This window comes from Tachysurus vachellii, chromosome 1 (genome assembly GCF_030014155.1).
Source record: "Tachysurus vachellii isolate PV-2020 chromosome 1, HZAU_Pvac_v1, whole genome shotgun sequence".
NCBI lineage: Eukaryota > Metazoa > Chordata > Actinopteri > Siluriformes > Bagridae > Tachysurus > Tachysurus vachellii.
The window spans coordinates 24,708,661-24,735,646 of NC_083460.1; the positions used below are offsets into that span (position 1 = coordinate 24,708,661).

The 26,986-nt window shown below is 38.2% G+C and overlaps 2 protein-coding genes across 7 annotated transcripts; one reads left to right on the forward strand and one right to left on the reverse strand.

Moving 5' to 3' along the window:
- The first annotated feature begins 617 nt into the window (after positions 1-617).
- myom2a (myomesin 2a) lies at positions 618-24,224 on the forward strand. Of its 6 annotated transcripts, XM_060879052.1 has the most exons (39): positions 618-755; positions 3,048-3,155; positions 4,308-4,400; positions 4,956-5,091; positions 5,265-5,419; positions 5,717-5,809; positions 8,026-8,114; positions 8,218-8,259; positions 8,886-9,050; positions 9,184-9,345; positions 9,697-9,838; positions 9,925-10,118; positions 11,381-11,437; positions 12,443-12,570; positions 12,894-13,077; positions 13,340-13,357; positions 14,767-14,941; positions 15,026-15,147; positions 15,390-15,407; positions 16,197-16,384; positions 16,773-16,899; positions 17,947-18,125; positions 18,782-18,896; positions 19,034-19,193; positions 19,291-19,397; positions 19,485-19,529; positions 19,643-19,779; positions 19,941-20,085; positions 20,169-20,228; positions 21,104-21,171; positions 21,379-21,492; positions 21,599-21,686; positions 21,771-21,809; positions 22,008-22,113; positions 22,356-22,519; positions 22,682-22,718; positions 22,811-22,833; positions 23,007-23,062; positions 23,227-24,224. In XM_060879052.1, exons 2-39 carry the CDS (start codon positions 3,058-3,060, stop codon positions 23,746-23,748), a joined length of 4,551 nt encoding a protein of 1,516 aa, XP_060735035.1. In that variant the 5' UTR covers positions 618-755; positions 3,048-3,057; the 3' UTR covers positions 23,749-24,224. The 6 variants fall into 6 exon arrangements, with proteins under 6 accessions (XP_060735035.1, XP_060735052.1, XP_060735069.1 ...); XM_060879069.1 differs by lacking the exon at positions 13,340-13,357; XM_060879086.1 differs by lacking the exon at positions 3,048-3,155.
- A 570-nt stretch (positions 24,225-24,794) lies between these two features.
- lgsn (lengsin, lens protein with glutamine synthetase domain) lies at positions 24,795-26,986 on the reverse strand. Its single transcript, XM_060864366.1, has 3 exons — positions 26,368-26,986; positions 26,064-26,233; positions 24,795-25,979 (listed from the first exon to the last, which is right to left on the reverse strand). The coding sequence occupies exons 1-3, from the start codon at positions 26,984-26,986 to the stop codon at positions 24,795-24,797; spliced, it is 1,974 nt and encodes a 657-aa protein (XP_060720349.1).

Here is a 26,986-nt window from a genome sequence, read left to right on the forward strand (position 1 = left end):
AATAAACAACTCAGATGCTAAGATGTTTCCATGTCGCCGTTGCGATTAAATTAAACTGAAGCACGGGATACAAAAAGTCGGGAATCGGCTCTCAACTAAAAGTGCCGGTTCAATGAGCCGAATCGTTCGCAAGCCGAGCATCACAAATAAATGGTGAAGATATCAGGCGTCGGTTCTGCAACTTCAATCTCGTGGTAAAAATAGTAATTGGCAACTGGTGCAGGAGGGAGGGTGCACAAAAAGAACCCTAAATGGCAAGACGTAGTAAAAAATGCTTTTGGGCAAATTAAACAAGTTCATAAACAAACGATAGACCAATCTGCTAACCGCTATGTCATGTTGATGCCCAAGGTCGAAGCCCACTGACTGAATGTTGGGTAAAAATCAAGAAACACAAATAAAGCTATTTAGTTGAAATGCTTTCAACAAACAGTATAACAGATTCCAGTTTCGGTTTTCTCATTCACAAACACTATTCCATCTAGTATACCTGTATTTTCCACAGTCTCTCTAAGTCTAACATAAACACCTCAGTGACGGTCAGCCATCTTCCAGCGTTTAACCTGCTCCTACATCCTTCTCATCCTTTTGCTAACCGTTACTCAAAGAAACGCTATATATAGTCTGAAGTGTCACCATACATGGGGTGGAAGAGAGAAGCAAAACTTTGTCTGAGTGAGTGGCGGTATTTTGGTCAGCAAGACGCTTCCAAGTCTCTCAGGCCAACCTGACACTCAGCGTTCACTTCTCCAAGGGTGAGTAGACATTTCATCTTATTTTACTATTATTATATCATAAACACTTCACAAACCTTTCACACCTGTTCCGACACCTGTTTCATTCCAATACAAGTGAGAAAAGTGTATTATTTAAAAAATGAACACAGTTACACCAAATGTAACAATGTTTGTATTACGGCAGGCTGTATACCTTAAAAACACACACACACACATTTACCTCCTTGGTATTTAACACGGTATATTATAACACAGATTTATCTGTAAAAATTGTAAATCTTATGTAGCCAAATATAACTTTTTTAGCTACAAAAAGTAAATTAGAGGTGTGTGAGTGAATTTGAAGGTTTGAAGGCATGGAATATTACATGGAATATATATAATTCATATGTTTATATATTTTTAATAATTCTTTACAAATGCTGCTACAATTTTTTTTTAAGCCAAGGACTTTCACATATATATATATATATAATGTTTTTTGTTTTGTTTTAAACTTACTTTGTTCTTGACTTGTTTATATAACTTCATAAGACTAGACTAAACTTTTGCTGATAGAAAACGCTAGCACTTTTAGTACAGAGGAGTTGTCTAATCTGCTGAGACAGCAGTTTTGTTTAATAAAGTTATGCTCAGTGCACAAGCTTTTTAATGAGTTGGAAAATCACTTTTCTTTGGTTCTTTCTGTAGCGTTTAGTTTAGAGGTGTGATGTCTAAATAAGGAATAAAACAAGATGGCACATAAAGCAAAGTTTTTTACTTAAGAAAAACTGCACAAGCAACAATGCGGTTATACTGAACGTTAACACGGCTGTGATTAGCTGCAGCGGTTGTTTATTGAACTTTTCTATACAACTGTTCAAGACATGAATATCGTAATTGACCATATCTGAAAATATATTGTCAAATATACTGTTTAGTTTTGCTCCACACTCACTTAATAGCACTAGCTCACATTACGCTGAAGGGTGCTTCCTATTAAACTTGTCCTCAGTTCATCTGTCCTCGGTTCTTCATCTGATGAGCTTTCAGATTTTAAGTCAAAAATTATATTCCCGAAAAAGTATCTGCTGGTTATGTCACTATCACTGTAGTAACGGCTTCATAAAAGAAAAAGGAATTTTGTTTGGTGAGCACAGATGAATGGAGTAATGCATGCAGTAAAAATCTCAGTGTCTCAAGTGACTGTCATATAGGAAATTATATTACGTCTCAAAGCGCAGCGTATTGTATTTCTCTTATACCTCAACAATTACTTTTCATCATGTTTATAGTTACATTTCTTTTTTGTGGTACATCAATGAAGCAAGTTAGTTCCTGTTATCACTTGCATTATAGCAGCTCTAAACCTATAGCACCAATTAATTTCTCTTAAACTTCATAAACATGTTACAGAGCAGTACTACATACTACTGCTTGATGACTTTCAATGCAGAGCTTTACAGCTGACAGTCACAAATCACTAAAGTCTACCAAATGCTGTGTCCTTACAGAAAGCTTGACCATATAAACAATTACAGATATTTTTTGTGAGTTTATGAGTAGTATCTGCCATCTAATATAATGTGAATTATCTGAAGTACCAAACAGCCAGTTATTTACAGAGCCTCTATTTAAAAAAAAACAAAAAAAAAACAATCAGAATTGGCGTAATTGGTATAAATGTTTTTATAGACTTATAGTGAGGTTACCATTTACTTCCCATAAAATGATTTTCTACAGAAATTCTAAACATCATGATGTACTGGAAAGGTTGGGCGATTTAATATCTATATTGTGATAACTTTTGTCACATTTTGTTTTCATTGAGGATTGCACATATCACTAGTGCTTTTATAGCACAGACTGTTCATCACTGTGGCTTGATTATTGTACCTAATGTTTCATTTTCCCTTCAGTTTGCTGTTAAATAAGTTCTTTAAGAGATTAAGAACATTCTAGTAGACTTTTGTTTGTTCATTTTAAACTTGGCCCAGCTGATTTGCAAGGATGGTGTTAGAAAAAATATCATGCTACATACTTTTCCTTGTGATAAAGCTTTCCATTATCCGGGATAAATATTTTTGTATAATATTTTTGTCATACTACACCATTGTTATACAACATTTTTAGAAACCCAGCTAGAATCTAGAACTACATTTTGCAAATGACTTCTTCTGAGTAACTTGTACTAAGTCTACTGTAAGTTTGGAGCAGGTTGTAGTATACCTTAACTGTACACTTTTAACTTTGTCATTTAACAGCTAATTTTTTAAATCTTGAGCTAATTTTCAGTAGCCTGTGGTATGATTGTTGGGTCTTTGTTTGAAGTTTTCCTGACATGCCTACGAGGGCCATGCCGGTTTATCAGAAAACACAGACACATGTTGGACATCAGTATTCCAGCTCAAAGCATGTTGTCCAGCAGATCTCATCCAGGTATGGGACATCATCTGGATTGGACTGAACGCTGTTATGTGTGCAATCGCAAGTGCACACTTGGTATAGATGGCTTAATAGGCTTACAGCAGTGGCTTTCACTAATGCTGCTTCCCCCTGCACTCTCTTAAGAAGGCTAGAGACTTGCCAAATGACCATAGAGTTGCCAGTTTTTGATGAAAGAATGAAGCTATGAACTATACAGTATAATGCCTGATGCTCTTGAAAAGTTCTTAAAATTAGTGAAAGGAATAATAATGACTTACAACTATTGCTCTTAAAGTGTTTCCAAAAAGTTTCAAATTTGTCTTTGACCAGCTTTATGCTCAAGTTAATTGGTGCCTTGCAAAATCCACGTGCATCACTTTCCAGTAAGAGAATAACATAATGTTAAAACACTTCTAAGAAAATATGACTTATTGATTTCTTAATATAGACTTCAATATCAATTGTGCATAATATTATTCCATTGGCTCAATGTACACTATATGGCCAAATATTTGTAGATACCTGACCATCAATCTCAAATGTGGATCTTCCTCAAACTGTTGCCCCCAAAGAGCCACACAGTTGGTTTTGCATTCTGTAAGCATTTCTCTAGTGGAAGAACTTGAGTGTCCTGCACAGAGCCCTGGAACACAGACTGTACCCCAGACCTCCTACCTGATGCTAATAATTTTCTGGCTAAATGAACCCAAATTCCCACAGCCACAATCCAAAATCTGCTCAAAAGCTTTCCAAGAAGAGTGGGAACCAGCTCCATGTTTGGAATGAGCACATGTGGGTGTGATGTGCCAGGTTTTCCTCACATATTTAGACATATAGTGTATATATGCTTTCAAATCTACTACAATTTAATGTGTTTTTGAGTGTCAGCAGATTATTGTATTTGGGGTTTGGATATATAGGTTAACTGTTCACTTTTTTGACATTGTAGACTTACATTCCACTATATTTAAAAATCCTTTTATAATCCTATCGTCTGTTCAGAAATATATTTCTGTCTGTTCCCAAAACAAAACAAACTTAGTTTCATAAACACATAATGGCAATGAAAAGCTGCTTAAAAGGCCTGCTTATAGCTGTTATTACAGTGCACAGTAAAGTGCATGATTTTCTACTGATTTTTTGATGGTTTGGTTATACGGACAGGAAATCAAGCACCAAGTCAGCGAAGAAGGAGCAGGTTGTGGCCACTGAGGTTATGGCGGAACCAGCCTATACAGTGCCAGCCTTCAGAGAGAGGTGAGACAGTTGGCAGATTACCATTTCCATTCAGGAGGCTATTTTAAGAAGCTTGGAGTGTCAGAAAATACCTGAACCTTAACTGTATGTGTAATTCATTGCTCTTCTGCACTGTAAATTATTTTTTGTATGAATTTGAAAAAAAAACATCCAAATGTTTTATATACTGCAGTTTGTGTTCAGTATGAAAACATATACTGAGTATACTGTATCATTTGTTCAGCTGTGTTCACCTCTTGTACCTAGTCCCCAACTAGTTAATTCTCCCAGTCATATTATGTAGGCCATTGTTCTGTGGATGTTTTTTTCCTCTACAGACCTATGGATTCATTGTATTGTGCTGCAGTATGTGACTTATTATCCTTGAACTTTGTGTCTTTTTGCACTGTTACACATTTCTACAGCTTTTATGTACTCTTGTGTTATATGATGGATCGGATTCTTGTAGAACATCTGTTTGTTCCACTTCATTTGTGCATATGGATAGAATGACAGTAAAAATATATCATACCATCCCAACAGCTCTGTGTGTGTTTGTGTGTGTTTGTCTTATAGGGAACCTGAAGGAATGGAGGAATATCAACGTGTGTCCACTCATCTTGAGAGAAATCTGAAATCCATACAGGAAGACCTACATAAGATTAGGGTGGCCACTCATGAGCAAGTGGTGAATATTGAGATTACAAATGAGGTGAACAGCTTTCCTTTAAAATATAAGATTTAATTAACATAACATTAAGTGTATTTACCAGAGTAGCAGTTCTATGGCACATAAAAACAACATTTTAATTGTGAATGCCCATCCAGGCTTTTGTTAAACTAATGGCAGTTATTTTTAATCAGCTGTTTGTTTTTCTGGAAAAGGTGAGAGCAATGAAGTACATCAGGAAAGAGCTTACTACTGAGATTCCTAAAGCCCCAGAATTCCTGCTGGGACTGAGAGCTCACACCGTGTGGGAGAAGATGCCCGTCAAGCTCTTCTGCACTGTCTCTGGCACCCCCACCCCTATTGTCCAGTGGTGTGTACTTTAATATTGAGCACTGTTTTCTTTTTTGCTTTTTTTTTTGCTTTTTTCATCAGGAAATTTTAAATGATCAGAAAACGTTTCCATTACAGCCCCTTTAAGAGGAAACCTTTTGTCAATGCACTTCTGTATAAATACAATTAAATAAATTCTTTAAAAACATTTATTTATTTTTATTCATTAGGCTCTACTATTCGGATAAGCGGTAGAAAATGAATGAATGAATGAATGAAAGGATCTACTATCTGTGTGGTAGATCTCAGGATCTCAGACTGTCTTGTATATTTGCAGGTATAAGAGTGGTGTTCCCGTTGACCCTCTGAATGCACCTGGAAAATACAAAATCGAAAACAAATACGGAGTTCACAGTCTGATTATTAGCAGGTATGAACTTATCCCAACAATCATATCTTACCAAGTGAAAATATCTTCAAATGTATCCAGTATTTCCTGGTATGCGATTACATTAAACCTATTTAATATTATTAAACCTTTTTACTTAAAATTTACTTCTGCTATTGGCAGACCATTTTGCTTATTTTAGCACAAATTTTTAACGAGAACCCAGACGATCTGGCAATTTGAATAAGTAGTAAGAAATTTATAGCTTGAATTGTGTAAAATGTCTAGAAATTAGTTTCTGTTTAAAACCATGCAAAAGCTTCACAAAACTCACAAACTACAAAAGCCCGGCTAAGAAAAAGGCAGAGCAAGCAAAAACAAGTGAAGTGCATAGATTGTGACTCGCACTTTGCTTTAACCAGAGAGAGTAAATGGCTTCCCTGTCACAGTGAAAGTTTCCTATTTGGTCTCAGATTGGACCTTCCCTCATCTACAAGACACCTCAGCTGTTCGTTCCTTACTGCTGAGCTGTGTGTCATTTAATGCCGGAATGCCTGCCATCTGAGTCCCATCCACTTTAAAGTTACAGTAGTGGGACTCTGCCTGTGTCACCAGTCCAGCCAAAGCCCTTTCAATTTCAAAAAGCTGATTTTTTTCTAAAGAGCCACTGCTCTCAGACTTTTCTTCCGTTTTCAAGTTTCTCAAGTAGTTAGAATTGCTTGGTGACCGATAAAACTTTTCGTTTTTGGTGCTGAGACAGCTGCAAGACTTTAAAATAGGTTTAGCAGACTGAAGGTCACATTTCTTCTTTCTATTCTCACACCCTGGCCTCTCCTTCAAGACCAGCACTGCATTTTTAGATCTCTCTCTCTCTCAAACAGTCCAGTGTGCTCTAGCTATGGGGGGAATCATGTTCTGTACCGTGTTGTATCCTTGCACCTTGGCAACAGTTCATGAACACTGTAGGAGATTATTTAAAAGACGTATAAATTATGGAAGGAATTTCTCCCACCTATTTGATCTTGTACTTTTCAAGGTTGTTGAATAATGGGCTGTGTTGTGTATTGTCAGCTGCCTGTAAAGCAAATAAAACTAGATTTGTAAAGTTTGTCGCGACAAACTTTGATGTTGGCTTTGATGAGGCAAGTATTCGCAAAGGCCGGAGCTTTTTGGAGGCGAGTGGACATAAGGGTCAGTGTTACTTTTGGAGGCAAGTGGACAGAAAGATAGGAGGCAAGTGGAGACGAGCATGTGACATCATTCGAATACTCCTGAGGAAGTTCCCCTCATTGGGCTGAGTGTTTTGATATGTCACATCTTCATGTTGTGCTAATTTTTGATTTTCACGTGACATCACATGACATCATCAGAATACACATGAGGAAGTTCCCCTCATTGTTTTGAGTGTTTTGATGTCACATGTCACAAGTTTTTTGATTTTGCATATATTGGGGGCGGGGCTGCGGCACAACCGGAAGGCCAGTCGGTACACCCATTTAAAACTTTGTTCAGAGTATCACCCTAAAGGAGCTGGCCAAGTTTGGTGTGGATAGTTCAAAAGCTTGCCGAGTTATAAACCTCCAAATTTTATAATGGGAGTCTATGGGAAAAAAGGCCACTTTGAGACCTGGTACCGGAAGTAAATACATTTTTGTCAAAGCTTAAATAGGAAAACAGAATGTTGGCTTCTACAAAGCCAACATAATTAACACTTTGGCATTTTGGAGAATTGTATTTGCTGCCAGCTTTACATTATGTTGTATTGCTGTGGATGCTCCTAAAGATTCCACTTCCCAAAAACTATTGACTGTGGTCAATTCTTTCTCTTACCCTGTTTTCAGCAGATCATTCACCCTTGGTATTTGTGGAAGACTAATGATTTATACAAAATCATCTTCATCTTCATCTATCTTAAAAAGCTGTGGAAATTGGCCATTTATCCGTCTTTGGAGCTCTGTTTCCGCTGCAGAGCTCATCATGATGCAGTTATTCAGATACTGCATATTCAGTGAATTATTTTGTTTACAATTTTTACAATTTAAACCTCTATCTGTAGCCATTTTTGATTTGTTTATTTTGTTACAGACTGATATAAATATGTCTGATTTATAAATATGTCTGATTTCTGATTTTGTGAAAACATCTTTGTCTGACAATCAAAGACTGATATAAAGTTTTGCTCTATATTTGTAATATGATAGCTGTTTGTTTGTAGATTGCTGTGCAATTTTAAAAGGCATGAAATATTTTCCTTTTAGATGCACAATAGCTGATTCTGCTGTGTACAGCGCAGTGGCTACCAACTCCCAGGGCAAGGTTATCTCTAAGGCCACGGTCTGCGTGAGAAGTACGATCTTCTCATCTTTGCCCTCTTTTAACCTCTTGTCCTCATGTCTCTTTTCCTGTGTGTGTATTACTTTTGCCAGCTGGTTTGTTCTTATTTCATGCAGGACCACCTGGGGCTGCAGAGAGCTCTTATCTTCCAGGCCAAGGTGAGAAGCTCTGGCTAACACCCAGATCTTAAGAGCCTGCTTGAGATCATTAGCTACAAATAACATCCTCTGCCATCCTGTGTCCCATTATAAGGTTTAGATAAGTCATGGAAAATATGCTTTGTTTACTATTATAAACAGAACCTGGTAAACAGCTAATGGCTCATCATCTGGGTTTATATCCAATTTATTTAAACGAGGTCCTTTTTAGAAATGCATCAGTACTAATGCTACTATCTGGTATCAATCTGCTTCTGTGCTCATTTACCCATACATATTTAAAAAAAATAATAATAATAATAAATAAACACTCCAATATCAACATACCACACCATGCAATACAATGTGAGGTAAGCCCAGTAAAATGTTACCATACAAAAGTGACCCTTTTGCTGTCCAATTATATAACAGAGTAATGTGTAACATATTTGACTGAAGTAATATAAGCAGGAAATGCAACAAAGATGCAGCACGTGAATTTACTTATGTGCATTAACATGCCTATAGCTAACACCGTGATTATTAACTCATGTTTATGACTTAAACATTTCCTGCATGTTATTTGGCCAGCACTGCACATGAAGAGCTGGAAACTAAATTGGTATTTTATGTTTAATCCACTATAGCACCCTTGACTTCTGATATCCGGCGTAGCAAGCTAGAAGTGACCCTGCTTGATAGGTTTGGAGTGACATTTGGCAGGGAGGGCGAGTCATTGACTCTGGTGGCCAACATGGTGGTGGTGCCTGACCTTCCCAATTTGCCACCAGAGGTTATGTGGTACAGAGATGGTAAGTATGATAAACATGCACAAATATGTTTGTTTTTGTTTTGTTTTTTATTCCTGTGTGCTTGTAAGATAAATACCCCTCGAATTTGTAGTCTGTCTACCTCACGTCACTGGATATGTTTATGCACCTCTAGATACTCTACTGCTGCCATCTAGATGGGCTGAGATGCATGTTGGTGGTGGGGCTGCCAAACTGACTCTTCCTCACCTGAACAAGGATGATGAGGGTCTGTACACTCTGCGCATCTGGACCAAGGATGGAACCACTGAGCACAGCGCCTACCTGTTTGTCAAGGGTTTGTAACAGACATGAGCTTTTTTTGGTCATTTAGCTTAATTAATTTCTAAATAGCACTAGTAGAAGTCCTGTTTTAAAGAGAAAGGGAGCATGTTAAAATTCAAAAAGTCGCTCATACAAAGTAAATCATATCGCTACATGTGCATGATTTAGTCGTCAAAATCTTTTAAAGAAACAGTTATACACTAAGTTGGCTGTTTCTGGGCAAGAAGAATGAAAACATTGTAGGAAAAATAAGAAAATAAAGATCAACTAAGTAGTGATATTGAAAGCATTTGAAGACAGTTTCTTTCTAAACATGTTTTTTGTTTGCGTTTTCATTTGTATATGTGATATTTTGTGTATACAGATGCTGCTCCATCAGTAGCTGGAGCCCCAGGAGCTCCCATGGATGTCACAGTGTCTGATGCCAATAAGGATTATGTCCTCATCTCCTGGAAGCCTCCCAACACCACCAATGAGCCACATATCACCGGATACTTTGTGGACAGGTTAGATTGTGTTTTCATTGGCAGCAAGTTAATATAAGATAATGTATATTATCTCATAATATGGCATTTCTTTTAATTCTCACTAGACGCAAGTCTGGAACTAAGGACTGGACCCAGTGCAACAGCACCCCTGTTAAGTTGTGCAAGTTTCCTGTTCAAGGACTCACTGAGGGTGATTCCTACCACTTTCGGGTCCGGGCTGTGAACAGCGCAGGGATCAGCCTGCCCTCTAGGATGTCCACTGGAGTGACTGCTGCTGATGTGGAAAGTGACGTGGAAGGTAGGGTTTGATGTATTCAGCGGTGCAGCAGGGTTTGGATCATCCCACAATCTACTTGTCAAGTGACATTGTACATTTTTTTTGGATAGGCAAGTAAAGGGGACTTTTATTTGTTTGACCGGACAAGTAGCCTGAAAATGTCAGTAACACAAAAAATAATAATAATAAGTGCCTTTATTTGTGACATAACCTTTGTGATATATTTAGATATAGCAAAGTTAACTGGTTCACTGTATTATACACAGATTATGAACATAGAACAGAGAGGAAAATGACCCCTAGATGGAGTGATGTTTGGTGCTAGCTGTCTACATTCCAATCAGGTTGACAAGTAAATTATCACCTTTTATTTTTAGTTGTATAAACTAACTGATTAACTAGGCTAGACTGTTTCTCAATTCAATTGAGATAGGATAAATGTCATTAATATTGAAACTGTGGCAGTTAGCTACCTACACTGCTTACATACCATTTCTATCCAGTGTAAGTTTACTTTCTTGTTGCTGAGAATTGAGTTTATTGTATGTGTTCTATGTCTTTTAATAATAATAATTTTAGACAACATAGAAACAAAATCTTTGACATGTTGCTTGAGCAGGTAACTCTTACTCGGTTTAAAGCAAATTATCATACAACTAAATAGCTAATATTTTGATATAATTCTATTAATAGCTCACGTTCAGTAGTCAGGGGGATAAGGATCTGTTTTATGACAAATGCAAACACTATCAGCACTGTAGTGCTGCACAAAGGGGGGGGCTAATATAGCACTGGTAGTTGTAGTTTAAGCTCTGGAGCATCCACACCACAATGCACCACAATTGAAATATATAAATAAATAAATCTGGGTAAGTAAACTTTTTAACTTACAAGTGTATGACAATTCATTATACCAAAAGGCAACCACATGACATTGCTTAATGTGAAGCCCTGTATTCATGGTGATAGACAAATACTGGAGCGAAGGAGTGTATGGGCCGCAGACATAAAGTCCATGACAGTTTCCAGCAGAATTGTCTCTAATTAACAGAGGTACGGGTCTTTGGTACCTGTATGCACCGATGATAAAGAGTTAAAAGCACACACAGTTGGATTTTACACTCAAGTGTCACATAACGCTAGTTCACATCATCATTTTATAAGCTGTATTATATTTCTGTGTATATGATTAAATATGTCAGACAATACAAATTTATAGGAATTAGTCTGCTGGACAGATGAAGGTGCAGAAGTGTTACAAGTTATCTTTACTGTCACAACAGTGATTACAATCGAGGGGAAGTATGATATTGCAATTCGACAGGAGGAACTGCAACGAGGTACTTTATGACATGTTAGTGATGTCTACTAACTGATTTCAAAGAAACCCTAATGTCATATTTTCCATACCATATAAAACCTCACTAATATTGTACTTTTTTTCCCCCGACTGAACTGCATGCACATCCATCCATCCCGAGTCTGTTATATCACACCGTCATCTTAATAGCCAGAATCTCATCCATACTGCATAAAGAGCAGTCAGTACCTATGACTCTTCAATCACTGAAGTTAAAAGAATAAAAATACTGCATTATTTTATTAATCATGATCAATTCGACACCATGATGAGGAAATACGTTCTTACTGTCAGATTTAAATTGCAGGCATTGTTTACCTGAAACCATGAGCACTACATGAAGCATTAGAGATAAGAGATTATTCATTCATATCCTGTTTATCAAAGAAGCATTTGAAAAACAGTATTTCATTTATTAAGTAGTCTACTATGTTTCAGATATTGGTAGGTTTTGGCTGGTCTGATGGTTTTGCAATCATTAATTCAGTCCATTGATTCACAATTAACTATTCATTTAAAAAATAAGCCTCAGCTTTACCCGTCATTAACATTCCCCATGAGCCTTGCGTCAGCTAATGGCAAATTTAATCCTCTCGTAAACTGCTTTCCTAAAATTGAGTGCGATCATCTAGCTAATCTCTTTGGTGAGCTTCAAATATTTAAACATCATAAATTATGACACGGTAAATGCTTGGTTGCTTTTGTTTTAATTACCCAATTAGTTATTGATATTTTGAACAGTAAATACCTTTGTATTTATTTAGATGACACAAATTAGGTGACAGTTTCAACAGTGACTAAAATCTCTAGCCCTTCTTTACTTAACATCGTACTTTTATGTATTTAGCAGTTGTTCCCCCGTACAACTGAAAAGTGATCAAAACCAAATATTTACCTTGTCCAATAAGAATTATTGCAACAAAAACAGTAGTAAAAATGTATGACGTTATATTTCCAAATCAATCCCCGATGTGTTCTTATTTAGTGTGTGTTACATTGCCGGAGCCCCCGACAGACGTGCATGCTACTGAAATAAATCAAACATATATTGTTCTGAGTTGGAATCCACCCATTCCTCGTGGACGGGCAACTGTGTGGTACCTCATTGAAAAGGTGTGTGTGTGTGTGAGTAAGTTAGTGTATGAATTTGTGGCTATCTAGATTTCAGTCTGTTGAATGAGGTCTGTAACTTGATTCCTATAAAGTATTAGTCAGTGACATTGAGAAGTGTTCACTTAATGATATGATTCTAGCATTCTCTTTTGAGTAAAGAAATCTTTGACTTCATGTTTGACTTAATAAGTCAGCAGTTCTTGCATATTAATGAACATACTGTACTAATAAGCCTTATAAACCACCAAAACAGCCTGCAGGAATCATTTTCTTTCCCGACCTACTCTTTGCCCACTTTGGCTGACTTTGTACTTGTCCCTCAGTCGGTGGGAGACAGTAACTTGTGGCAGAGAGTCAACACGGGCGTAGAAATACGCTCCCCACGTTGCCCTCTTTACGATCTGGAGGACAGGAAAGCATACCGTTTCCGTGTTATCACAGTCAACAAGTACGGTCCGAGTGAGCCATCAGAGCCCTCAGCTCTCATCCAGAAGGCAGACCTTTATGGTAAGCCGCTTTTCTTTAATCAAAAATGTCGTCCTGGCTAGACATAACAAACCTTTTGAAATTAAAGTCACTTTAATGGGGGATGGTGGAGAAAGCTGTAATATTTGGAAGATATATACTGTACTCTTTCAACATGAAAAAATCCAGGTGTAAAACCCAGCCATGTTTAAACTATTTTCTTTGACCACTGCCAGTCTTTCAGGTGAAATTACACTTCAAAAGCTTCTTTGATAAACTTCTTGTCTCCTGGCATATTTTTCAGGCCACATTCCAAAGATTGGTATGTATGAATCACCATGTTTTTGTTCTGAGTATATAATCTGCACATATTTTCTTTGTTTGTGAAGAGTACAGATGCTCACTATGGTTTTATTATGACTATACCATGTAACCCCCACACCCAATCCCTCCCCCCACCTGAAGCCAGTTTTGCTCTGTGGGAGTTTTGGGCTTTAACGTCACAGATGAAAATCACACGTTGAGACTCAATTTATGTGATTTGCTCATATGCTAATCAACCACTGCTATGACACACATCTAAAAGCCACCCATGATAGAATGGCATAGGATTTTGCAATACTCACTGGACAGCTCCAAATACTGTAGAATAAGGAACAGAAATAGTAAGTTTATTAGTCAGTGCTCATGCTGAAGAACGCTTTTGTTCACAGAATAGATGTGGGCATGTCCAATGACATGACCAAGTTGAGAAAAGTTTAAAAAACTTTATGCAAATGTGGAGTGTCTTTGGTGAAGCGACTACTAACAGGAGTGATGTAGATTCATGGCACAAAACTGCTTCTTGTTCATCTCGTATAATATGATGTAGTTATACACCTGTGAATTTTATATACAAACGCAAAATCTCCCTCCAGAATGTTTTACTTCAGCGGCAAGAAAATGGAATGCTAGTTGATTAATATGGATATAGCAACCAGAAATAGGAAAGCCTACTGACGATATCAGTACAGCGAATTGCCGCGACTAAATCACTCTATGTGTGAACGCAGTGTATTTCTGATCATGCTGATTGATGATGTCAGCAGAATCACTTTATCACAGTTTTATCATTAGCAGAGTTTCATGGTATAATCTGACATGTCTGCTGTAGAGTTTAGCTAACACTTGTTATCATATGGAAAGACAGCTGAAATCATTTACATTTACGGAATTTAGCAGACACCCTTATCCAGCGTGACTTACAATTTCAATTTATTTAACTGAGCAACTGAGGGTTAAGGGCCTTGCTCAGTGGCCCAGCAGTGGCAGCTTGGTGGACCTGGGATTTGAACTCATGACCTTCCAGCACCTTAACCACTAAGCTACCACATCCCTACAAATCCTATGGTCTAAAACTGGCTTAAACTGTAATCTTGTTTGTATTGCTGCTTCACACAAACACAGAGAATGTGCGTTTTTTTCCAAACCGAGAACACCACACAGATATTCACAGTCACAATGTCACAGCTACCTCTACAATCTCCCAAAGTCACCGTGTCAAAGGTTTGCTTTATTATGTTGCTTTTAGCATTTGACTATGTCCAGTATCACTGTTTTCTTTGGAAAGACGGCAAGTCATGTTGCATGGAACAAATAAGAATAGAAATGATAAATGCAGCTTCAGAGACATCCCAATATCAATGCAAAGTGTGTTCTGGGTTTGAATTGTATTTTCTCACTTTTCTACAGGAGTTCCCTCAGCTCCTGGTAAGGTCATAGCTTCAAGAAACACCAAAACATCTGCCTTTGTGCAGTGGGATCCCCCCAAAGAGGGCAGAAACCTCATGGGCTATTATGTGGATTGTTGTGTGGTTGGCTCCAAGGTTTGGGCCCCCTGCAATCACAGGCCCTACAAGCACACCAGGTAATGTCTACATACACCGGTTTGGCTTTCTGTCATGCTTCATTGTTCATTCATGTTAAATGTCTTAAATGTGTTTCTGGACAGGTTCGTGGTCCATGGCCTGACTCCTGGTGATAAGTATATATTCCGTGTCCAGGCAGTAAATGCCTACGGCCTGAGTGATGAGTCTCAGGAGTCCGATCCTCTCTTTATCGATGCTGCCCTTGGTAAGCATACAGTGGCCCATATTCTACTTTTATATTGAAAAGTAAAACAAATTATAGGATTTTTGGTGTCAGTTTGCTATTACATACTATGTGTGTTTTGACACAGATTTTTGCTTAAATCTTATTTAAAAAACACATCAAACTTTACTATGGACTGTAATTATTTGAATGGGAATAGAAGATGAATTTGAATGAGAATTGGAGATGAATGAGCAGAGAATTCTTTCTGTTGTCTCACACAGAGAGAGGAGTGGAATATGGTATGTGAGTTTTATATGCTTTGCTCAGCAGCACAACTAAACTCACTCTCCAGTATATTGTTCACCTTAATAACCACACTTTTTTCTCTCCACTGGCATAATTCAGGATGTTTTTACACTAGGCACGTTTGCTGTGGTCCAAATCTGAGTGCGATTGTTCCTGGTAACTCCGCAGTGTTGGTCTGGTTTCAGAAGCACTTGAGTCTGTTGAACCCCAGGGCATTTGCATTCATCTACCGTCATTATAAATATGCCTGAAAAACCCGAAGCAACTACACCTATATATTTATTATATTTATTAATATTTTGCTGCTATTATGCACAGTAAAGCAACTCACCTCTTCTGTGTCCCACAACGTTCCCCTGCCACTCATGGTACACAGAAACTAACGATGTTATCGGCTAAAGCATATGAGCAGGTTATGTTACTTCCTGAACAGGTGTAGACACGAATCTTGGCAGCATTTCCAGTGCAACTGAACTCACACCACCTTCTACAGGTAGCCCTGGGTTCGATACCATGCTGCGCTTCCCGTTCTGAACCACAGCATTCACATGACAATTTTTTTATGAAAACCATGCTGTTATACTAAACTGCCAGTGTGAAGACCCAACGCACACAGTTTAAGGTGTGGATGTGAATCAAATCCATGCTTGTACCTTGAACTCTATCTGTATAGAAAGATTGAATTAAAATGAAAGAATGAAGCGCATTTGTTCTGGTGCAGGATGTGATCCAGTATTCAGGAAACCGATGCCTGTGCTTAACTAGGTCTGTGTGCTTTTCAGCTGTTCCTTCTGCCCCATACGGCTTCAGTCTGCTCAGCTGTGATGGTGCCTCCATGACCCTGGCCTGGAAACGTCCTAAACACACAGGTGGAAGCAAGATCACATCCTACTACCTGGACAAGCGTGATGCAGACTCTGTGATGTGGAAGGAGGTCAGCTCAAGACCTGTCACTAGCAGGGTTTATAAGGTATGTAGAAAATAAATATGAAAACTATACCCAGTTTGTTTTATTACGATTTTAAGGCAAGCCCAAAAATAAGACGTCACTATAGGAAGATTCTGCAGGAGGTCAACTTGTTATTTATTACCGAGCAGTTTTCAGTATGCTTTGCTTTGATTGGCATCATAAATTGTGAAATACGTTTTGATCGCTGTTTCCTGTCCATTGTTCATTAGTGCACCAACACACACTAGGCTTAGGAGACAAAATATTGCCTTTGTGTCGATACGAACACTCTTTTAACAAATATGAGAAAATAAACATTGCGTAGAAACAATATTCAATACCAGCATGCAATACGATGTGTGATGCATCTCTGAGAACTCAACAAATGCTTCTGTTGACTCAATACAAGGTGGAGAATCTGACCGCTGGAACCTTCTATGAGTTTAAGGTTCAAGCCGCCAATATGGCTGGTGTCGGTCTGCCATCTGACCCCAGTGTGCCATTTGCATGTGAGGCCTGGACCATGCCTGAGCCTGGTGAGTATCTGTGGCCTGTCCAGTCACAATATGTGTGTATGACAGTAATATATTAGTAGATGATTTGAAAATGTATCGTTTTTGTATCAATTGTGTATCGTTATCACTGGTGATGATGAAAAGCAAACATAACATTCTCAGCAGTACACAGCATGGAAAACACAGCAGACCCAAAGTGAGTGCACATAAGCTTTTTATTTGAATTGATGCCCTGAGCGTATGTCAACAACATAAAAGGAAACCTTTTTTTTTTTTTCAAAATACGTAATAGTGCAAATTTCCAACTTGCTTGCTGATTTCTTTTCTCTTCTGCTCTGCTCTGGTGTGTGTGTGATCACATGGTACTGGTGTGCAACAATAGTCAGTATTCTCTTCAGTCATTAGTCTCATCCCCAAACACCTCTTTTCCACCTACAGTGAGTCAGCAACGAGCATCCTACTGAACATAAATTTTTTGAAATAAAAAAAAAATCTTTTCCAATTTTATTTATGGCATTAATTATGTCTGTTATACATTATATATACACTATCCCAATCTTTTTCTATACAGTAAATCACAGTATCTCAGTCTCTGTGTATAACATGGAGAGTTATATACATGCATATTTACTCTTTTTAATTTATGGTATATTGTGAGTTTATTGTGCACCTTTATTCATGTGCTGTTGCTCTAAATATCCCCTTGGATGTTAATAACCTACTCTGTTCTACTCCCAGTGCAGACCCACTTTAAAGCACACTGCATGTTATAATCATTGTTTCTGGCTTTAAGCTCATAGTTTGAAGCAATTCCTCTCTCTCTGAATGTCATCCACATTGCTTCTGATTATATAATTCTAGACATGCATCAATGGCTTCAAGTAAAAAAAATGAAAAGGGTGCATTTAAGTAACATATGTTTTTAAATTTTATGCTTTTTCCTATTTACAGCGTTAACGCTGAGTTTAAGTATAGTTAGCATAATAAAGTTAGCTTTCGCTATGAGAACCCTTGAGAACAGGTTAGTTCCCTCTTTAGATGCTCCTTACACTGTTTCACACCCTTCAGGCCCTGCATACGACATCAGTTTCTGGGAGGTGCGAGATGATTCCATCTTGGTGCAGTGGAAGGCTCCAGTATACACCGGAGCCAGTGCCATCACAGGTTACTTTTTGGAAATGGCCAAGAAAGGATCCTCCAATTTTGTTGCAGTGAATGCTGAGGCTGTGAAACATTGTTACCTGAAGGTACCGTTTGTATATTCTAAGCCATATTCTTAGTTAAGTGCACTTAATAAGAGGATTATAGACTGCAGAATGTCATTTTAGATATACACAATGCCATACAAATAAAAAATTATGTAACTTTAGAGTCAGCGTTTTCATTTGGACGTATATTGGATGGCCTGCTTTTCTGTTATTTTTATTAGTATCTGATATATTAGTATCTGACACATACTAGTGTGGTATCAAAATGCTATTTTATACACTGGCAGCCATTTCATGTAGGTGGATTCCAGCCTCCTGAATTGAGAAATACTTGAGAAAGAATGACTCATGGTTCATTGACTTCACCATATTCCTAATATATGTGCTTAGTTTATTGTAATGCTTATATAAACCTTGCGTTATTCTCCATTGTATGTTATTTGTGTTCTTAGAGCCATAGTTTTGTGAAATTCATGCATTATTCATGCAAATTCAAGCACTAATCTGGCAACCTCACAGGGTGAAGTCTAAACATAGGCCTATATTAACACACTTAAAATGTATTGTTAATTTTAGTGGATATGACCTGTACATGAAACATAAGATGGGATGTATGTTTTTCTTTTTTGGAAAAGTTAGTACTATTGCCTGAATAGTGAAGCTTTTATATTTATGTGCTGCATTTTGTCACGTAGGTGACTGGTCTGGAGACAGGAGCTTCATACGTGTTTAAAGTACTCGCAGTGAATGCCTCGGGTAAAGGAAAGGCCTCAGATGTGTCTGAGGCTGTGTGTGTTAAATCTCTGCCAGGTAACTATGCCTTTAGACTGTTTTAAAGCAAATCCATTCATTCTCTTATTGCTTTTTCTAATAATCAAGATAAAATGTGTCATAATTCATACATGCAGGTAAATGAAATACATTGATTTGTCTTAACTTTTTCTAAGGTACAAAGGAGATTGTATGTGGTGTGGATGAGGAGACTGGAGATGTTTTCTTGTCCTTTGAAGCTTGTGAGACATCTGAGCAGTCCAAGTTTATTTGGTCAAAGTCCTACAAAGAAATCACAGAATCCAAGAGAGTCACTGCCTCGGCCGTCGGAAGAACGTGTGTTGCTTTACACCTTGAATGCTGAAACGTATCATAATAAACATCCAGGTCTTTAAAGATTACTGGATTAACTGTGTAACTGTATTGCCTGCAGCTCCAAACTGACATTTGTAAACCCTGAGAAGGAAGATCTGGGTCTCTATTCTGTGGCTGTGACTGATACAGAAGGAGTGTCTTCCAGTTACACCCTGGAGGAGCAGGGTATGTGAAGGAGGTCTAGTTTAATGCTTTTTCTCATTTCAGATTCCTAAAATGTCCTTATAAACAGATTTATTCTGTCCTTTTTAGAACTCAAAAAAATGCTTGACCTCAGCTACAACATCAGACATCCAAGTTAGTACAGATATGTTTCTGGTTTTCTTTATTAATTTTTTCATTTACACAACCTGTGTAGTTTGTACAGAGGTTTGTTTGAATTGTCTCAACGCTCTCTTTCGGATATTTAGTTGTTCCTCTGAAGACAGAGCTGAGCTATGAAGTTCTTGAGAAGGGTCATGTGCGTTTCTGGATGCAGGCAAAGAAGCTGTCGTCTGCTGCATCCTACAGGTTCATCGTTAATGATAAGGAGATCACTAGTTCTGAGGTACAGAGCATTTCCTGGGCATGACCTCCTCAAGTGTGCTGTTCTCTATAAATGTGTGATGTGTTCAGCCATAAAGGATACTGGGAGTGCCTTCTCAAATGTCGCTATTGTGTGTGTGTGTGTGTGTGTGTGTGTGTGTGTGCGCACGCATGTGAGATCAGGGTCAAAAGATTAGCCACAATGCTTCCACTGGAGTTATTCAGATGGTAATTGAGCACTTCACCAGGGCCAACGAGGGCACATATACTGTTCAGATCACTGACGGAAAAGCCAAGAACCAAAGCTCTCTGGTGCTGGTGGGAGACGGTGAGACATCACATTGTCAAGCTATGGCTGAATTCTTTGTCTCATCAGTTCAAGTGACAATGACTTGGTTTGTTTGGTTTCAGTCTTCAAGGCTGCACTGAAGGAGGCCGATTTTCAGAGAAAAGAACACCTCAGGAAACAAGGTTAGAAATGATGCATACAGTAAACACACTCACTGTGCAATTCATTGTCATGTACCACAACAAACTCCTACTGAGTGTAACTTGATGCAGCATATTTTCACCTTGTATAAGTTCTATAGACAATAGACATATTATAGAAATGGTTCCCCATTAAATGGTTATTTAATCCTGGGTATTACTAATCTGACATTTCACACTGTACAGTATGGGTAACGTACAGTATGGTTAACGATCTTATTTGCATATCAACAACCATAGTTGGATACAACATTATTAAGGACTCTTCACATCACATCACGTCACAAACTGTTTAACCTCCTTCCATCAAGAAGGAGATACAGGAACATACGCACCAGAACCAGCAGGTTCAGGGACAGCTTTTTTCCATCCACCATCACACTACTGAACTCTACACTACACCGTTAGAACACTGTAAACAATACTGTATATAACTTATGTACAATTATACATACAATGTACATATTACATACTGTGTATTTTTTATACTCCTTTAATACACATATTGTGCTTTACATACATCTACACTATTTTATTTATGTGTATCTTATAGCCTTTATATTTATTCACTGTACATATGTTTACATATATATCTATATATAACATGCTGTACATTTGCTACATATTTATACGCACTCATAACGGCTTGTCTCCTGCTTTCGCATTACTGAGAAAACTCGTAAATCCTCCAGTGTCCTTATGCTCCTAGCCATAACAGTGGAAAAGCAGTGGTAACCCTGATTTGGAGCAGGGTTTCATAAACAGGGGTTTAAAAAAAGCAATAAACATCTATTAACCATGGTTAGGCACAGAGTGAGAAGTCCTGCTGAATTTCTGTTTTTATCTCTCTTACTCAGGTCCTCATTTCTCAGAGTACCTGTCTTTCCATGTGGATGATGAGTGCACCGTTATGCTTGTATGCAAGGTAAATAAGATCCCTGATCACTTATCACTTTTATCACAGTATCAGCATATACCAAACTAAAACATTAGCAAACATTATTCACTGTAATATAGCTCTGTTTTTATGTGATTGTTATTTGAAGCCTATAAACACATAAATATATGCCATAAATGTATCCAGTATTCAGAGGATTCGCATCACAAAGATGTTGATGTGATTGTGTTCTAGTTGGCCAATGTAAAGAAAGACACCACGTTCACCTGGTTTAAAGAAGATGAAGAAATCACTCTTGATATCGCACCCAACCCAATGTCTGGATCCTGTGCTCTTCCTATCCCCTTGGTAAAAAAAACAAAAAACATAATTTTTCCCCTAAACGTTATCCAAATATTTGTTGTTTCTAATGTTTTAGCCAAAATATTGAACATAATTTTCATCCATTTTACAGTTTTCCAGAAAAGACCAGGGCATTTACAAAGCTGTATTGAGTGATGATCGTGGAAAAGATACTTCTGTTTATGACATTTCTGGCAAAAGTAACATACGTTAGCCATTTTGATTTACTTATCATTTCTCTCTAATTTTAATTGATAATCTAATCAGCTTTTTTTCCTGTGTAGTATTTGAAGATATCATCAATGCCATTGCCCACATTTCTGGTACGCTGACTGCATTTAAAAGCTTTTTCATTATTTATTTAATTTTTTTTTTAAACAAAGCCATGTGTATTGTGGAAAGTAAAATCAAAAGCCTTTAAGAATGTTTTGTGCTTTATAGAAACAAACTGCTCACTGTATGAGTATGGGGAGTATAAACCTGGGTTTTCTTCTCTTAAATATGGTTCCTGTTTGCTGCAGGCTCGTCTGCCTCTGAAATGATGTTGCAGTGCACACCAGAGGGCATCAGGCTGCAGTGCTATATGAAATACTACACAGAGGAAATGAAGACCAGCTGGTTTCACAAGTACTCACTTTTTTCCTGTTAATCCCTCAGTTTTACCAGGATCCTTTGTACGTGAACATACCTGCATTGAAGTCGCATCTGCATTTATTTTTCTTAACAGATTTAACAGCCAAATTACACTGAGCAAATGAATGATTGTTATTACTTATAAGAGCTATTAAGGCATCGCTCTTATTCACTGCTATCATGCTGCCTGAATTTTAGGATTGTAGTGTTGAGTTTGTCCTTGTTTTGGGTTCTAGGGAAAGTAAAATTGCTTCTTCGGAGAAGATGAGGATCGGAGGCACGTCTGAAATGGCCTGGATGCAGATCTGTGACCCTACTGATAGGGAGAAAGGCCATTACACCATTGAGATTCACGATGGCAAAACTGCCCACACCCGTTCCTTTGACCTCTCTGGACAAGGCAAGACATACATTGTTATTCAGTTACTTTATACCTATTTAAAGGATCCTATTTGCTCGATTTTCATTTCCTCAGTATAAAACCGTTATGGTATTTGATTATCTTTTATTTTGTTCATTTGCCTTGTTATTAATATTGGCTTATTTTTCCTTATCAAAACAGCATACAATGATGCATATGCTGAATTCCAAAGACTCAAGTAAGTGAAAAAGTGATGCACAGCAAAAAGATATATTTTTCTTATCTAATATTTAGTGCTTGTTTTTGCTAACAAGATATGTCTTTTAACAGGGCTGCAGCATTTGCAGAGAAAAGTGAGCAGAACTCAGTGTGACACAACTATTATTATGTAGCAGTTGTACAACTGTACAATATTTCAAATTTATTGCTTTAATATTTTTAGGTTTTACATTTTTATATAACAACTCTGTGAGAAATGCATGTAGCTGAACGCATATGAAAAATAGTCTCCTCTCATCCTCTGTAGACCGTGGCAGAGTCGTGGGTGGACTGCCAGACGTTGTCACCATTATGGAGTATAAGGTAATATGTACTTGAATTTTAATCAGAAGGTAAAACTAATACCAGGTTTAAAGGATTGTCACTTTTGTTATGACTTTGCATTTTATCACTGGCATTATAAAGTACATTTTAAAAAATGTCACACTCAGCACTCACCTTATCCTTTTGACCTCTGAACTTTTCAGACATTGAGTTTGACATGTACAGTGTGGGGTGACCCCAAGCCGGAGGTCACCTGGTTCAAGAACGAACAGGAAGTAGTATCTGATGACCACAACCAGATCAGTTTTGAGAGTGGCAAGTTTGCAAGCCTCACCATTAAATCTGTTACAGTGGATGACTCGGGCAAGTACAGCATTAATGTGCGGAACAAGTATGGCGGTGAGTTTGTGGAGATCACCGTCAGTGTGTACAAGCTGGGTGAGGATATCCCTGAACCCAAGTTGGGACAGATGGCGAAACCTAGCACAGCATCCAAGTCTGTTGCACCACCTTCCTCAAAGCCCCAGACTCCAACATCCATGAAGAGCTCTACCACAGCTCCGTCTGTTAAATCCCCAACCCCAGCTCCACCCCAATCTGTAAAATCCCCCAGCCCAGCTCCAAAATCCCCTGTCCCCACTCCCAAATCCCCCACCCCACCTAGGAGTGCCAAGTCCCCTACTCCACCCAGATTCATGAGGTCCCCAACACCCACCAAGAAGTAAACAAAAGGCTGTTACACAAAAGGCTGCCAGTGGATAATGTAGATGTTGATGTAGCAAAACAAATTTTTGCTATATCAATTAGTGCTTGATAATATTTTAAAATCGCAGATGTGGTATATGAATAAAAAGCCAAAATAAAAGAATATTGACAAGTTAACCTTGTTACTCTTGTCATTTTAATAGAGGTAGTTTATAAATCAGTATAGCCTTTGTTCTGTGTGCATGAGACCCGTCAAACATGGGTTTTGGGTAGATTTTATTAGCTCAAACTAGAACTCAGATATCCAAATCTATCATACCAGAAGTCAAAGAAGTGGTAAAATGTGTTGCATTGAATCCAGAAAGTTAAGCATTATAAAGATAATGAAGTTCAAACCACTGAAATCAGCAAATCTTTCTAAATGGCATCACCAAATAACCATATATTCTTCTGTAGCTGCATTTGTTTTGGCAATAAAATCAGTGATCAACTTCTATCTGTCAGATTTCCAGTTATTTTGCTCTACTTGAGTTTCACAGTTTTGGAACAGAAATCAAGAATCAGCTGTGTTTTATCTCTTATAACAGCAGTGTCTATGACTGTTTGCTTTGCCAATTCAACCTGTCATTTTTCTTTTGTATATATTTTTGTCTTATTGTTCAAGATTAAAAAGGTTAAAGTGTTTAGAAGATTGTCCTTTAAGACAAAACATCTCAAAAACATGTATTTGTAATATCTCATTGAGGGGTGTATTTAACAAAATAAATGCTAGTATAGGTTGTCATTAAGGTAAGAATGTAACTGGGCTTTTTCCCATTTTATATAACATTCACAGTTTTTAAGTAAAATAGATTTTACTACAAGTAATTTATTTTCACCCACTTTTCTAATGTAGGGTAATAAACAGGAAGGCAGTGATAACCCATATACTCTAGGTGGAGATACAAGAGCATCATGACAAAACTACCTTTGCATCACTCCTATACATTTTCATTCCTCAGAGGTGATACATTAAGTTATTATATGCCAGTATAACATTATGGGAAACTGGTTCACCAGAGTAAAATTAGATGAAGTATTCCAGGTTTTTGTCCCTGTCTGTATCAGACTCCTGTGTCTCAATCTCTAAGTGTTTCATAGCAATGAAGTAATGCACAAATGGCTCACCTAAGGCCCCACGAATCACACTATCTTCTTCCAGAGCTACTAAGGCATCCTCCAGTTTAACAGGTATGGCAAAATCTTTTTGCTGTGCTGGGGCTCTGTTAAGAAACTGTTCTGCACAGAGGTTACTCTTGATACCATCCACACCAGCTGCAATGGTAGCTGCCAGGACTATGTAAGGGTTTGCCATTGCTGAGCCAAGCTTATTCTCAATGTGGGGCTCCTGTCCTCTGTGAACCTTCACGTTAAAAGTGCAACTGTTGTCGTTGCAACCACAAGTGGCATAGAACATGCTCTTTGAAATATTGCCTTTGGAAAGCTGAGTGCGGCACCCTAGCCCTGGTGCCATTAGGCAGCTTAAAGCTGGTGAGTGGCGGAGAAGCCCACCAAGCCATTTCTTACCAATATCTGATATCTCACCAGTTCCTGAATGGAAAAGATTTCTTCTGCCATTGGCATCCCAAAGGCTGTGGGCCAGGCAAGCAGAATTATAGATGGTGTCATCAGTAAGAAAGGTAGCAATGTAGTTATACTTCCTAGCCATTTCTTTCACTCCAGTACGAAAGCTGAAGGCATCGTCAGCAGCTTCAATTCCAAATTTAGGCTTGAAGCAGATCTCTGTCTGTCCTGGTCCACTGGCAGATGCAAAGCTATCCACACTGATGCCCATGTGGTACATCCCTCTCACCAGTTGCTGTAAGAAAGGCATGTCATGATTACTCAATAAAGTAGAGGCAGGGAAAAATATGGCCTTGGGGTCCATCCTGTCTGGCACTCTAAAGATGCAGCATTCATAAATGAAAGAAGAATGGATGGAGAGTCCTAAGGCTTGTAGCTGGTCAAGCATCAGTTTAGCAATAAGGCGCGGAGATGTGCGCAGAGGGATCCCAGTGATGGTAAAAGGATCACAAATGATACGAGCAGTCTGCACAGCCCAGGGAAGGGCTTGGAATGTGGGGAGATCAGGGATCAAAAGAATATCACTGTTGAAACTGGCAGCAGTTGGATGATCAACCTCATTTTCCTTGGGGCTCAGTGTCAGTTCCAGGTAGTTTCTAGGCATGGGCACACCATAGACCACTTTTTCCTGTAATGCCAATAAAACATAATAATTAACCCCATACATTTTAAAAAAAGGATCATAGCTGAATAAAATCAGATATGTATTTACGTGAAATAAGGAAGCAGGAACTGTTTTAGATCTAGAGACCCCGTGGAGATCAGTGGCTTCAAAGCGAACAAAGCCTATATTCCCATGGTCTATCTGCCGCTTTATGTGTTCAACCTCTGAATAGAAGCTTTGGGATCCATACTGTTCTGTGTGCGGATTCTCTGTGTAATCTATGGAGCATACAAAAATAAATTCAAAAATCAATTCTAAAACCAAATTCTGTTTGTTTTTGTAATATTCATCCCCATGCAACATGCTGGACAGTATAAAAGTAGAGGTACTGTATTTAATACAGGGCACTGACCTGACTTTGAAATCCCGCTGTTGACCAAGTATGTTCTTTCACTGGTAGGTAACTTAAAACTGGTAGGCCTGGTTGTATGCCCACCAGTGTTCGATGAGCCACCAGATTCCCAGCCAGATGAAACTCTGTTTTTTCCTATTCTGATATTCCCTAGAGTGGGCTTGAAGGTTGTGAAGGACTTAGATGGTACATCATCCGGTTTACAGTCAATTCTCTGTCCTGGCATGTGGCAATGACGACCAACAAATTTGAATTCATCTTTCTCTCTTGTATTTAACATGGGGCGCTCTTTCAATAGGCTTTTTAGTTCTTCCACTGTTTGTTTAGAAACATCTGCTTCTCGAGGGAAGTTTTCTGGCTGGCCTTCTCTATTCAATTCACCAGTATGAGGGAGGACCTCAGATTGGGATTCAATGGAGACCTTGGGCCAGCAATGTGGACCGATCGAAATAATTTTGGAGCTGTCAGTGGAGCTTGGAGCAGATAAGTTAGTCAGGACTATGGGCAGATCAATCCTTTTTCTGTCCCACTCTGAAGAGTCTACATGTTTGCCACTCACCCTTACCACCTTTCTTTTGCCATGGCTCATATTGCTTCCATCTATTTGGTCTGAATCCAT

Excerpts from the sequence above, each read along its gene's own strand:
- myom2a (XM_060879052.1), top strand. The coding sequence starts at position 3,058 with ATGCCTACGAGGGCCATGCCGGTTTATCAGAAAACACAGACACATGTT. Across the intron at positions 8,260-8,885 it reads CTCTTATCTTCCAGGCCAAG|CACCCTTGACTTCTGATATC; the intron begins GTGAGAAGCTCT and ends AATCCACTATAG. Across the intron at positions 19,398-19,484 it reads TTACACCCTGGAGGAGCAGG|AACTCAAAAAAATGCTTGAC; the intron begins GTATGTGAAGGA and ends TGTCCTTTTTAG.
- lgsn (XM_060864366.1), bottom strand. The coding sequence starts at position 26,986 with ATGGATTCAGACCAAATAGATGGAAGCAATATGAGCCATGGCAAAAGA. Across the intron at positions 26,234-26,367 it reads CAGCGGGATTTCAAAGTCAG|ATTACACAGAGAATCCGCAC; the intron begins GTCAGTGCCCTG and ends TATGCTCCATAG. Across the intron at positions 25,980-26,063 it reads TTCCTGCTTCCTTATTTCAC|GAAAAAGTGGTCTATGGTGT; the intron begins GTAAATACATAT and ends TTGGCATTACAG.